Source organism: Muntiacus reevesi, chromosome 9, assembly GCF_963930625.1.
Source record: "Muntiacus reevesi chromosome 9, mMunRee1.1, whole genome shotgun sequence".
Classification (NCBI taxonomy): Eukaryota; Metazoa; Chordata; class Mammalia; order Artiodactyla; family Cervidae; genus Muntiacus; species Muntiacus reevesi.
In genome coordinates this window covers 48940064-48954380 of record NC_089257.1, presented here as the reverse complement: position 1 = coordinate 48954380, position 14317 = coordinate 48940064, and the positions used below count along the sequence as shown (strand labels likewise).

Below are 14317 nucleotides of genomic sequence, written 5' to 3'. Positions count from 1 at the left end.
CCTGCCAGCAGGGGGTGTGAGTGGGTCGCGGGAGTCCAGGTGGTTTTGGAGGCTGGGGCTGGGGGAGTGGGAGGGAAAGTGCCTCAGAGCATATGTGTGTTGTTGGGCGCTGGGCCAGAGATGACCTTAAGCCAGATGCTTTGCACACACACCTCTCCCCTTTCCTCACAACTCGCAAGGCAAATTTAGATTATTCTGTTTATAGATGAGGAAACTGAAGCTTGGAGAAGTTTAGTCACTTGCCCAAGGCCACACATCACGTAAGTCGTCTGCAGTCACCAGAACTGTTTACTCCAAGCTTGTGGCTTTGGAGCTGCTCCCTTACTGGATTCAGGTCTCTGCTCAGATGTCCACAGAGAGACCTGCCCTGACCACTTTAAAATACCAAGTCACTTTTTATTCTCTGTTCTTTATTTTCCTTCCTAACACCTGTAACCTGAAAATACTAGTTATTTGCTATTTTTAAATGTAAGCTTTATGAGGGAAGAACCTGATCGACTGTTCATGAGGTACTAACTGGTACCTGTTTTGTACCTAGTAGGTGTCTGTGGAATATGTGAATTCGTTGGCAGTTATTAACATCACAAACTGTGGGCCAAAGTCCTTTGGTTGAATCCTTGCTCTGCTACTGGGACTGAGAAAGCAAGCTGTTTACTCACTGTTGATGAAATGGGAATGGTAATAGTGACTGTGTCATAGGCTTGTTGTAAGGACTGAATAACTCTGCATGTATATGTAGAACAGGTCAAGTGTATGTAAATGCTGGTCATGGCTATTACTGTATTGTATCAAGCCCTGTCCTGGTTCCTATGACCCAGACCCCCTGTCCTCAGAGAGCTCAGAGGCAAGTATTTTGGGGGGAGCAAAGAGTCGGACACAACTGAGCGACTGAACTGAACTGAACTGGTGACATCAGGAGAGATACTGCTCACCATGACCATATCTGCTTAGGATGGAGGATTTTTAGATGAGTGGAGATTGGATGTAGAGCGAACTGCATGGGCGAAGGTGTGGCGATGTGAATGTGCCCTCCCGACTGGGATGCTTGGGGAAGTACTAGAGTCGAGTCAGACAGGGAGGAGAGCAGATGTGTGGGCCCACAAAATGGGAGACAAAAGGTCGACAGGTGTCCCAGGGCCTTGAATGTCACTGGTGCTCAGTAGATGTGGACTGAATGAATGAACGAACGCATGCTGCTGACACCAAAAACCAAAGCCATGCCCCCCCTGTACACGGGCCTCCTTGTGCACATGTACACCTGTGAAGAATGTTGCTGCTGCTCGAAGCCCTCCTTCTCTGATGTGTGGAATGGAAACCTGGGGTCAGAGCATAACTACTGGGCTAAGACATGACAACTGCATGTCCCCAGTGCAGTGTGCAGTCTGAACAGGTCACCTGCAGTATGTGCTCATGACCACGTGTATGGTCTAACTCAGGGCAGACTCACCCATGACAGGACCACATCTCAGAGCAGCAAGAGGGGGCAGTAGGTAAACTGGGAGTATCTCTCCTCTGCCTCTTTCCAGCTTGTGGGTGCTAATTACCTGAGCCAGTGCTCAAGTCAGTTGAAGATAAATGACCTTCCTGGATGTGGTGACGTGTCTGACTTGCGAAACGGTCCAGTGGGTCTTGGCTATGTGTGGTGGATGCGTGGCACCCTGCTCTTGGTTATATGCTTCAGTAGAGAATGCTGGTGGCCTCAATCAGCCAAAAGCAGTGGAGAAACAATGCCCTTTCTAGCAGATGCTGCCGAGAAGGTGAGTGTGAATCACCTTTTACAACTCGGGGCTCTCCTGGAAACATCCATCTCTCTGCCCCTTCTAACAGCTGATTGTGCTGTGAGTGTCTCACTTTCTACTGTGTTTTGTTTTATTATCTGCTGCAAATCCTTTTTCGAATGACATGGTAGAAAAGAATAGACACGCTTGGTAGCTCAATGTTTCAAGGACACTCAAGTCAACTGCCTCTCCAGCAGCTCTGGGGAGGTCAAATGCATTGTTTGCTCGGCAAGCAGCCCTTCCTACTTTGGCTTCTGCACCTGCGCTAAATCAGTGCTTCCCAGACTCTGAGATTTCAGGGACTGGTCAATAAACAAGCAGATGAACTCAGTGAATTGTTAGAAAGCAAACACCCTTGTAACCACCACCAGGCCAGGATTAGAGCTCTATCCACATCCCCAGGTTCCCCACTCCCCTCCTTCCAACTTCTTGACCTTCACCGAAACCACTTCCTTGAGTTTCTTTCATTGTTTTATCACCCACGTGTGCATCCCTATACTCTATAGGGTAATCTTACTATTTTTATAAAACAAACCCACTTTATTATTTATTTATATTTTTGGCCTCACCTCTCGGCTTATGGGATCTTAATTCCCCAACTAGGGATTAAACCTGGGCACCTGGCAGTGAAATCGCCGGGTTCTAACCACTAGACCACCAGGGAACTCCCTAGTTTTACTATTTGTTTGTTTTTGTTTTTTTAACTTGATGCTGCTCTTTTAATGTGAAGAGTCTCCTCTATCCCTGTCTTTTCCTTACAGTTTATCTGTTGAGGAACCTGGGCTGTTTGACCTGTAGTTTTTCCACAGCCTGGATTTTGCTAGTTTTGCGCTGAGGGTGCAGTTCAGTTTGCTCTTTTATTCTCTGCATTTCCTGCAAATCAGCAGCTAGAGACAGAGACCTGATTCACCTCAGGTTGGATCCCTCTTGAGAAACCTGTATGCAGATCAGGAAGCAACAGTTAGAACTGGACATAGAACAACAGACTGGTTCCAAATAGGAAAAGGAGTACGTCAAGGCTGTATGTTGTCACCCTGCTTATTTAACTTATATGCAGAGTACATCGTGAGAAACGCTGGGCTGGAAGAAGCACAAGCTGAAATAAAGATTGCCAGGAGAAATATCAATAACCTCAGATATGCAGATGACACCACCCTATGGCAGAAAGTGAAGAAGAACTAAAGAGCCTCCTGATGAAAGTGAAAGAGGAGAGTAGAAAAAGTTGACTTAAAGCTCAACATTTAGAAAACTAAGATCATGGCATTTGGTCCTGTCACTTCATGGCAAATAGACGGGGAAACAGTGGAAACAGTGATAGACTATGTTTTGGGGCTCCAAAATCACTGCAGATGGTGATTGCAGCCATGAAATTAAAAGACGCTTACTCCTTGGAAGGTAAGTTATGACCAACCTAGACAGCATATTAAAAAGCAGAGACATTACTTTGTCAACAGAGGTCCGTCTAGTCAAGGCTATGGTTTTTCCAGTAGTCATGTATGGATGTGAGAGTTGGGCTATAAAGAAAGCTGAGTGCTGAAGAACTGATGCTTTTGATCTATGGTGTTGGAGAAGACCCTTGAGAGCCCCTTGGACTGCAAGGAGATCCAACCAGTCCATCCTGAAGGAGATCAGCCCTGGGTGTTCATTGGAAGGACTGATGTTGAAGCTGAAACTCCAATACTCTGGCCACCTGATGCGTAACTCCAATACTTTGGCCACCTGATGCAAAGAGCTGACTCATTTGAAAAGACTCTGATGCTGGGAAAGATTGAGGGCAAGAGGAGAAGGGGACGACAGAGGATGAGATGGTTGGATGGCATCACCAACTCAGTGGACATGGGTTTGGGTGGACTCCGGGAGTTGGTGATGGACAGGGAGGCCTGGTGTGCTGTGGTTCATGGGGTCGCAAAGAGTCGGACATGACTGAGTGACTGAACTGAACTGATGAGACTCTAGGCAGTGTGTGCTCATTTACCAGGTGGTACATCATGTCTCATGTGCACTTCTGTTGGTGTTGGCAGCCACTGATGTTCAACACCTACATCTGGTAACCAACGCACTGGAGGTTGCAGTATGGATATATTCTAAGCTATCATTTTGTTTTCATTTATTAGAGGGAATAATTTTATAAGGATATGCTACCCTCTCATCTATTTGATTTCTGAATAGAGTTTGTACAGGAAAGGTAGGATACATATTTAATTCTTTCCTTTCCTTTCCTTTCCTTTTATTTACTCAACTTTTAAGATAATGAGCTGGACTGGTTCCCTGCTATCCTCAGAAGGTGGCTATTTAAAACAATTTTTATGAACTTAGAAATGAAAATCTACCTGATGGGTTTCATTTTGTGACAGTTACTGTCTTTATTGTCTCATCTTTGCTGTTGGGAGTTCCTTCAGGTTGGCTCCTGAGTTGTTTGCCGTGACTCTTGTGGTTGCTTTCTGGCATTTCCTAAGTTCCTCTTGTATGTTTTCTTTCCTAAACTTGGAATCAGCTATTTCTCTAAGAAGCCCTGGGTTTCACGTGTGCTTTGCCCCTATGTATAAAGGCAGTCCTGCCATGCCCTGCTGTTCAGGCTCCATTATCTCCACCAAGATGGTGACTCCTTTCTTGTCTGCGGGTCCTCAGACACATGGAATGCAAAGTGCCCTGGTGGCTGCTGGAACCTGTAGTTCCATGGACTGGGACCTGTAGAATGTAGTTCTCTGTCCCCTGGAAAGCGTGTGCTCCCTTTGGAGAACAGTGCTTCCAACCGCCCAGAACCCAGAACCACAGAAACAGGAGGCACAGTGGCCCTTGGTGGACTCTTGGAAGTGAGGGTAAGTGTGGCCACTTCTTCTTATGCCCTTTGGTTCCTGGAACCAGGTATTCTTCCAAAGGGACAGAGGAGCACTTGAACGTCTCTGATTTAATGCATATGCTGGATCCTGAAGGATGACATACCATTCTTGCAGATTATTGCCTCAGATGCCTTCAGAAGGCTATTCCAGGGCTCTTTGGGGCTGGTATCTTCTGGATGGCACAAGCAAAAAAAAAAAAAAAAAGGCAACTATGAATGTGTATCTATCAATCACCAGTAGATCCTAATGTCATGGGCCCACTTCCTAGCTTCCTTCTATGTGAACTGGGTGTGCTGGTTGGATGCGATGGAATTCCATACCTGGGGATCAGGTACTCTCTAAGCTTCTGGATACTGGTGCTGACTGGCTCTGGGCAGGAAAGGCAAACTTATTTCAAGAGTAAATCTCTATCCCTGCGAGGATGAACTGCTGACTCTCCCTGGTTGGAAGGGACCTGAGATAGTTGATTTCCCACCAAGGGATTTGTTGGTCTCCTCAAGGAATAATGCCATATCTGGGGCTCAGCATTGGTTTCTTTCACTGGCAGAAGGCAGCAGCAGCTAGATGAGCTTTGGTACTTGGGCATCCATGCTGGTGGGCCTATGCATAGCCTCTATGTCTATCTTGTGATAGACAACTCCATTCATCTGCTTATTGTGCCACTTCTAGGATGGCCAGTGACAAAGTGGCTGAGTCATTTAATCTACTTAGTTCAGTCCATTTCTGTGATGGGTGCTTTCTGGTGAGAGGTGATGAAATGACACCAAAATCTGCATACTGCCTGCCTCCTTCTAAATGTCCAATCACATGTCTACCCCAAACCTTCTTCTCCCCAGTCTTCCAGACCCTTCCAGTCCCTTGACAAGCCTGCTATACTATTGACCACTGCCGAAGAATGTGTATCTAGCCGCCTGTATACACTTCTCCTTCCATTACCAGGGGCAGCTAATTGGGAAGACTATAGTCTGCTTGATCTTTACCATTTGCAGCTTTGGGAAGATTTTCCCTTGCTTCCCACTGTCTTTCAAGGCAACTCCTGGAAGTGACTGTCACACAGCCCCTGTCCTTTTTGACTTCTACCCATATAACAAGCTGACCCATCTGCAAATCAAATGAGGTTACCATTTCCATCTTAAAATAAACTACTGCTGGCTGCACTTGACTTTGTCTTGGCCAGCTTGATGGAACCCAGTTTATTACAGGAAGTTCTTGCTGTATTTTTCACTTGTTGCTCACGGATAAGCATTTCATCTAAACCAGGGCCCAGTCACACGCCAGGAGCTGCTTCTCAAAAGGTATGTAATTCTCTGCTGTAGATGACATGACTTTGCTCCAGACTCGCAGGGGCCAACTTTATGATTTTTTTGCTGGGTTTTGCAATGAGCTCTAGATTGCACCTTTCCCCATCACTGCCACTTCCAACAATATAGAGTCTGCTGGATCTTTTTTCTTTTTTCCCCTAAATGCTCAAAAGATTTTTTCCTTTTTCTTTAAAGTTGAGTATTTTACTAAAGTACATCTTGGTGTTGGTTGCCCTAGGTAGTGGTCTCAGGTGCATGGTGTGCACTTCCAATGTGAGCGGCCTTGGGTAGCTTTCCTTTCGTTGTGACTGTAACACCCATCTTGGAGGAGACAAGCACTCTGACTCAGGTCATACCTTTCATGGTTTGAATCCAACTTAAAATTTTAGACACCATCTTGGCATCTTCTCTGCTGATCAGAATTCCTGTAGTTCCATATGGGCCTGCTGCCACTCTGCCCACTGAAAGGTCTTGTTCACAGGTGGTCTAGTAGGTCAGCATAGTCCAGTCTTCTAGCCTGTCTGTCAAAACACCAAGAGTATTTTAACTCACTTTTCCAACAAATATTTATTAGATGTGTCAGTCACTGTTTGAGGCACTTAGGAAGAAATTGTGAGCAGATACTATATAGTGAAATACATTTCTTCAAAATCATCCAAGGTTAGGGGAGTGGGTGACAATATAGGGAAAATAAGGCTGCCATGAATTTCTAATTGTTGAAGCTGAGTGAGGAACATGGAGGTTCATTATACCAATGGGTTTCTCTACTTCTGTATGTTTGAAACTTCTCATAATAAAAAGATTAAAAAATACATATGGTTCTTGCCTTTGGCAATTTGCAGTCTAATGTAGAGTTAGGTACTAATTTTTAAAAATCACATAAATGGATTTTTCCCAGGAGGCAGAGGAACGGGCGGGAGGGGGCGGGTCGCGGTACTGCTCCCCGCCCCTCCCCCCGTGCTCGCTCGGAGAGAGTGTGAACATGGCTACGCCTCAACGTTCCCCTCCATGCCGAGCCCCCGGTTGCAGCATTCAAAGCCCCCACGGAGGCTGAGCCGGGCACAGAAACACAGCAGTGGGAGCAGCAACACCAGCACTGCCAACAGGTCTACACACAATGAGCTGGAAAAGAATAGACGAGCTCATCTTCGCCTATGTTTAGAACGCTTAAAAGTTCTGATTCCACTAGGACCAGATTGCACCAGGCACACAACACTTGGTTTGCTCAACAAAGCCAAAGCACACATCAAGAAACTTGAAGAAGCTGAAAGGAAGAGCCAGCACCAGCTAGAGAATTTGGAACGAGAACAGAGATTTTTAAAGCGGCGACTGGAACAGCTGCAGGGTCCTCAAGAGATGGAACGAATACGAATGGACAGCATTGGATCAACTATTTCTTCAGATCGTTCTGATGCAGAGCGAGAGGAGATTGAAGTGGATGTTGAAAGCACAGAGTTCTCCCATGGAGAAGTGGACAATATCAGTACCACCAGCATCAGTGACATTGATGACCACAGCAGCCTGCAGAGTGTTGGGAGTGACGAGGGTTACTCCAGTGCCAGTGTCAAACTTCTGTTCACTTCCTAGAACCCAGCATGACATGACAGTGCAGGGCAAAATACTCACTGGGCCAGTTCAATCCAAACAATCTCTTAAATTGGGTTCATGATGCAGTCTCCTCTTTAAAGCTAAGCAAAACAACACTTGAACAAAAGGGTCGAGAGACCTCTATTTAAGCAAATACTTAGCAAAAAGTGGGGCAGAGCCTCCCCAGCAGAACAAATATTCATATTTGAAAATCACAGTTTCTAATGGCAGCAGAAAATGTGTGTGAAATTTTCTCAATTTGATTTAGCTGATTTGAAAGAGGACACAAGATTACACCCTCTTTTTCTAGTTTCTAGTTTGCTCCTATCACATTGATTGAGTAGACACGTTTAAGGATGGGATTATGAACCCTTCCCGAGCTCTTTGTTCCTAAAAACAAACAAGAATCAAACCTATAGTAATGACAAGATAATCAGGCATTCATCTTGGATAGCTAAAAAGCTATCAAAACAGCCTAGGACAGCTTATCATGAAACCCGTGGATGATCTTTATAAAAAGGAAAAAAAAAAAACACAACTCATTTCATGCTCTGCAAAAGGAGAGACTCCCATGAAGCCTTTTGAAAGGGATCATCATGCAGCTCAGCTTTCTGTTGGATTCCATGCTAAGCAAGCTAACCTTATCCTGCATTGTTAGCACTAGGGCACCCAATTGCCAGCTTTACAGTCAGCCGCCCTTAGGCCGTTGGGCACATGGGGCAGTCCCTGTGCGTGACAGCCTCTACCACGCGGGGACTGATTTCGGATTGAGGGGCCAGAAGGAAAAAGCTTCATGTGCCTCTGTGTCTGCGTGGGCCAGAAGAGTTGTACACGCAGATTAGCAGGCCAAGGTCTGAGCCACGGCAGCCTTTTTATTTCAGATTTTGATAACTGTTTGTATGTGTTGAAAACCAAAATGACATCTTTTTAAAGCTTGTCCATAAAAAACATAGATGTCTTTTATAGTGTAAAACACATGGGAAAAAATCATCTATTTTGATGCAGCATTTGATAATGATAAAACATCTCACACCTCACTCTTTATAGTGCACAAAATGAATGAGTTCTGGGCTAAGTAGAAAAAAGGTCAGTGCTGTTTTGTTTTCTTTTAGAATCATTACCTTTTATCATCTCTTAACCATCTGATATCTATAGTAGACACACTATCATAGTTAACATAGTTAAGTTTGGCACTTGTCTCATTTTAATGTAAAGATTTGCTTCCGTTTTCCTACAGGCAGTCTCTCTCCTTCCTCACAGCCCCATTGTGGAGGTGCTATTGTTGCTCTTGTCAATATTTTCAGAAACGTTATTTTAAGTGAAATTTCTAGCCTGCACTTTGTTTTTTTTTGTTTTTTATTTATTTTTTATTTTTTTTAATTTTTTTCTTTTATTAGTTGGAGGCCAATTACTTCACAACATTTCAGTGGGTTTTGTCATACATTGACATGAATCAGCCATAGAGTTACACGTATTCCCCATCCCGATCCCCCCTCCCACCTCCCTCTCCACCCGACTCCTCTGGGTCCTCCCAGTGCACCAGGCCCGAGCACTCGTCTCATGCATCTCACCCGGGCTAGTGATCTGTTTCACCATAGATAATATACATGCTGTTCTTTTGAAACATCCCACCCTCACCTTCTCCCACAGAGTTCAAAAGTCTGTTCTGTACTTCTGTGTCTCTTTTTCTGTTTTGCATGTTGGGTTATCATTACTATCTTTCTAAATCCCATATATATGTGTTAGTATGCTGTAATGTTCTTTATCTTTCCGGCTTCCTTCACTCTGTATAATGGGCTCCAGTTTCATCCATCTCATTAGAACTGATTCAAATGAATTCTTTTTAACGGCTGAGTAATATTCCATGGTGTATATGTACCACAGCTTCCTTATCCATTCATCTGCTGATGGGCATCTAGGCTGCTTCCACGTCCTGGCTATTATAAACAGTGCTGCGATGAACATTGGGGTGCACGTGTCTCTTTCAGATCTGGTTTCCTCTGTGTGTATGCCCAGAAGTGGGATTGCTGGGTCATATTAGCTTGCACTTTGATGTCATGTGTTCCCTTTGTCTTTCAAGCTCCAAGGTTCTCCCCGGCCCTCCCCCTTACCCTGGGAAGCCTTGGAGACCTTACCCTGACTCTTTGGACTTTGTATACTTTAAATAATTTAACTACCCTTAATTACTTAAAAACGGGGAAAAAAAGCTTTATGATTTTCATAACTTATTGCTGATTTTAATGGGTTAATTTCAGTCCTGTAGTTTTATTTTGTTTAGATAGGGCTGGGCAAGGAAAAAGAAAATAAAGACAACCATATTTAGCAAAAAAAAAAAAAAAAATCACATAAATGTCAAGTTGCAACTCTGATAATTTCCTTGAAGATACCCAGTGCTATAAGAGCCTACATGAGGGGTCAGGAGGACTTCCCTGAGGTTGAAGGTCAAAGTTAACTAGGCAGATGGGGAAAGAGGAGAGAGAAACTTCTAGGGAGAAGGAGCAAACTTCTGCCAAGTGTCTCCTTCTGTGGTGGGAAGGAGCACGGAGCACACAGGACCCAAAAGGAGGTTTGCTCAGTTGAAGCAAATGCTGGTGGGAAACGTGGTGGGAATGAGGCTGAGTGACTGCTGGAGCCCAGCTGTGCGGGGCCATCGAGACCACCTTGAGGGAGTTTTGTCTTTACCACTGGAAAGAATTGATGCTTTTGAACTGTGGTGTAGGAGAAGACTCAGAGTCCCTTGGACTGTAAAGAGATCAAACCCAGTCAATCCTAAAGGAAATCAGTCCTGAATATTCATCGGAAGGACTGATGCTGAAGCTGAGGTGCCAATACTTTGGCCACCTGATGTGAAGAACGGACTCATTGGAAAAGACCCTGATGCTGGGAAAAATTGAAGGCGGGAGGAGAAGGGGACAACAGAGGATGAGATGGTTGGATGCCATCACTGACTCAATGGACATGAGTTTTAGCAAGCTCTGGGAGTTGGTGATGGACAGAGAAGCCTGGTGTGCTGCAGTCCTTGGGGTCACAAAGAGTTGGACACGACTGAGATACTGAATGAACTGAACTGATTAGAGCTCTGAGAGGTCACGTGAGGGTTTCCTGAAGTTGGAGGATGCATTCAGATTTGCATTTTGAGGAAGTGGTGTAAATCTTCCAACTAGTGGCCAAAGGGGAGATGGGAGAGATGAAAGCAGCTTGAACTAATGGTGGTAGATAGAGGGAAAGGAAAGGATTTTACAGTTGCCTCAAGAGACAAGACTGACAGAACCTGGGAACTGACAGGTAAGGAGTTATCAAGGTTGTTTCCTAGGTGTTAGGAGTGCATCGTCTATACCCAGACTTGTGCTGATAGCCAAGCTAAAATGTGTGGAGTAATGGTGAGTACATCTGTGCTTCATTCACCTGTGGGACACCTTGATCTATTTTGAGCTTCCTTTACTGGTACTAACTCTGTAGGAGGTGGGACTGCCTGAGCACAACAGAATCTTTGAGCTTGAGGTTCCTTCTTGCCCTTTCCTTGACTCTGCTCTTTCCTCCGGGGTGGGGCAGTCCCTGAACACTTCTGTTTAGATTTGGTTCTCAGTGATCACAACTTCCGAAAGAGGCTTATTATAGGGTCTGACCTTTAATTTGTGCTTCACAAGCTGAACAGTTCCAGCAATCTTGAACTTCAGGATTAATTGCTAAGAACATGGTTTTGATAGCTTGAATGCTGACCCCAGAGCTAGTCCAAGGGCATCCCTGGACCAAACTGTTATTTTCTATCTTGGTTCAAACTCTTGATTCCTGATCTCCTGCTCTGCCTTAGTAAGTTCTGGCCTCAGGGGACAGGCAATACCACCCCTACCTCTAAAGGCAGCCATGAGCCAGGCAGCTCTTTGAATCATGATGCTTAACTTGTCAAAATATTAGTTACACCCAAGAACCAAACAGAACACAACACGGTAGGTTCAAGCTTTCCAGTAAAGAAACCTTTAGCCTAGATCGTGTAAGATTCTGTAAAAGCTTCCTGGTTTTGTGGTTGTGCTTCATTACTTCAGTTTTGGCATTTGGAGGCACCTCTGGCAAGAGCTGGAATTCTGTGACCTCAGCCCACTGTTGTTGCTCAGCAAGCTGTATGATTTGCTAAGTTTAAGCCTCTAGTATCATGAGAACAACTGGGTTTATATACCTTTGTAGGAAAAAGTAATCATAAAATTGAATTAAAATTTGTGCCTGGTTTTATTTGCAACAGATTCAATGTACTGAATTCACAATTGTGGGTGATGCTCATGGATAATGCTTTACTTTGAATAAGGTTGCTGAACCCCAAAGGCAGACTTTAATTTGGGAAGCTGAAGAAGCTAGATTTTAGTCTTAGAATACTGTGGGTTCCACATACCTAGATAGTGTGCCTTCCTGTTCCTCATATATAAAATGAGCAATTTAGCCTTGTGTTATTGCTGTGTGCTAAAGAGGAAAGGATCTAGCAAAAGGATCTAGGCCTTTTGAAAACAAGTCCATAGCAATTAAGAAAGAAAATGCAATAAAAAGCATTCATATCAGAAATTGGAATTAAAAACTGTCTATTTGCAGATGACATGATCTTGTATACAGAAAATTCTAAGGAGTCTACTGAAAACTATGAAAACTAATAAATGAGTTTAGCAAGATTTCAGGATACAAGATCAATATAAAAATGAATTGCGCTTCTCTACAGGAGCAATAAATGAAAGTAAATTATTAAAACAATTTATAACAGTATCAAAAAGAATAAAATACTTAAGATTCTTTAATTAAAGATGTATATTCTGCAAAATACCAGACATCACTGAAGGAAATTAAAGAAGATGGAAATACATAGAATATGTTCATGGATCAGAAGACTTAATATTGGTAAGATGGCAATACTCCCTAAACTGATCTATAGTTGAATGTGTGCATACCTGCTAAGTTGCTTTAGTCATGTCTGACTCTGTGCGACCCTATGGACTGTAGCCTACCAGGCTCCTCTGTCTATGGGATTCTCCAGGCAAGAATACTGGAGTGGGTTGCCTTGCCCTGTCCTCCTCCAGGGGATCTTCTGACCCAGGGATTGAACCTGCATCCCTTATGTCTGCTGCACTGGCAGGTGGGTTCTTTACTACTAACACCACCTGGGAAGCTCCACAGTTGAATGCAGTTCCTACCAAAATTCCATCTGACTTCACAGAAATTGATAAACTGATCCTAACTGAAAATTCATGTGGAAATTCAAGAGACCTAGAATAGCCAAAACAAGCTTAAAAAAGAACAAAGTTGGAGGATTCACACTTCCTGATTTCAAAACTTATTACAAAGCTACAGTAAATAAGACTGTGATGCTGGCATAAGGCTAGACGTATATAGGTCAGTGGAATAGAATTGAATTCAGAAATAAATTCTCACATTTACAGTCAATTAAGTTTTGACATGGCTGCCAGAATAATTCAAAGGGGAAAGAACAGTCTTTTTTAACAAATGTGCTGGGATAACTGGATAGCCACATTCAGAATAAAGTTAGATCCCCTACCTAGCACCACATACAAAAACAAACTTAAAATGGGCTTCAGGGAAGGTAATGTTCATGTGTGGTTTCTCAGCTGTGCTGTTTCCTCTCTCCAAAGTTTTGGTCAAATAGGCATTGAGCATAAATCCCATCTGGTGCCTGTGCTGGCTATGATAACAGAGATAAATCACAACCAGACTCTCCCTGGGGCAGCCTCCCACACCTGCCCAGAAGATGTCTTCATCGAGGGCAGAGTCCATAGACATGGTGACAAGAATGATGATGGTGATGATCGCTAACACTCTCTGAGTCAAGCACCATTCCAACCATTTTACAAGTATTACTCATTTTATTCTTATAAATATTAACCCCATTTCATAGATGAGGAAACTGAGGCAGAGATGGACTAACTTGCCACACAGCTGATAAACAGCAGGGCTTCTGAGAGAGTGGGGGTGAAAAGCTTGCAGGGGAAGGGCTATACCCGTGCCAGGACTTGGCTGATGGTATCAATAGAGAGAAAAGAGGCAGGCATTGTAGTCAGCTGGGGCAAGGTGACCTTGACTACAGTGGCCATGGGTCTTCTTGGAATCCTGTTGCTGACCTGCCCAAACTGGATTTAGCAGCCCCATGGAACTCTGGGCCTGCCATGGCCTCCAAGTCCCACACTGCCCTAATGAGCATCTCCTCAGCCTAACACAGAGCAGGAGTTTGTGAGTAGTTGCTAGGGTGCAAGAGCTTGACATTTCCACTTGCTCATGGCCTGAACTCCTAACTTCCATGGGTGCTTCTCCTGAAAATATGATTACAAAAGCAATAAAGTCATTATAGAAAATGCACACCCATTACACATGTAATGGAAGGACAAGCAGAAGAGCTGGTTCTGGCTGCTAATTCAGCCTGGAGGAGGAGACTTTTAAAAGGGTTCTTGATGGTCTTTAGGATATGAAAGGTCAGGATATTCCTGCTGGGAAAAGCATATTCCACAAGGGAGTTCTCATATTCTGTATAGGGAAACAAAGGACTTGAAGAATTTAGTGGCTCGGTGAAAGGTAAGGACACAAAGTGGGACCCTGGGGCAGAAGTGAGGGTATCCAGAGAGATACCCAGTCACCTGTGAGAGGCAGGGGTCAGAGAAGAAGAATGTCCAGTGAGAACCCCCCAGAAGCAGAATCGGCCTGGACATACCAGAACACAGACACTCCTGCTGATTTTAAGTTGTCTACCACACCATGCGGAGTGGTAGCCCCTCAGCAGTGCCTTGTGCAAGATATTCTTCAGAGAAATCAAGGAGAAGGGACA

General features: G+C 44.2%; 1 protein-coding gene across 2 annotated transcripts; it reads left to right on the top strand.

The window, feature by feature from the left end:
- The first annotated feature begins 6894 nt into the window (after positions 1-6894).
- Positions 6895-7673, top strand: LOC136174465 (max-interacting protein 1). Of its 2 annotated transcripts, XM_065944655.1 has the most exons (2): positions 6899-7025; positions 7056-7673. In XM_065944655.1, exons 1-2 carry the CDS (start codon positions 6928-6930, stop codon positions 7504-7506), a joined length of 549 nt encoding a protein of 182 aa, XP_065800727.1. In that variant the 5' UTR covers positions 6899-6927; the 3' UTR covers positions 7507-7673. The 2 variants fall into 2 exon arrangements, with proteins under 2 accessions (XP_065800728.1, XP_065800727.1); XM_065944656.1 differs by having other exon boundaries at positions 6895-7669.
- The last annotated feature ends 6644 nt before the right edge of the window (positions 7674-14317 follow it).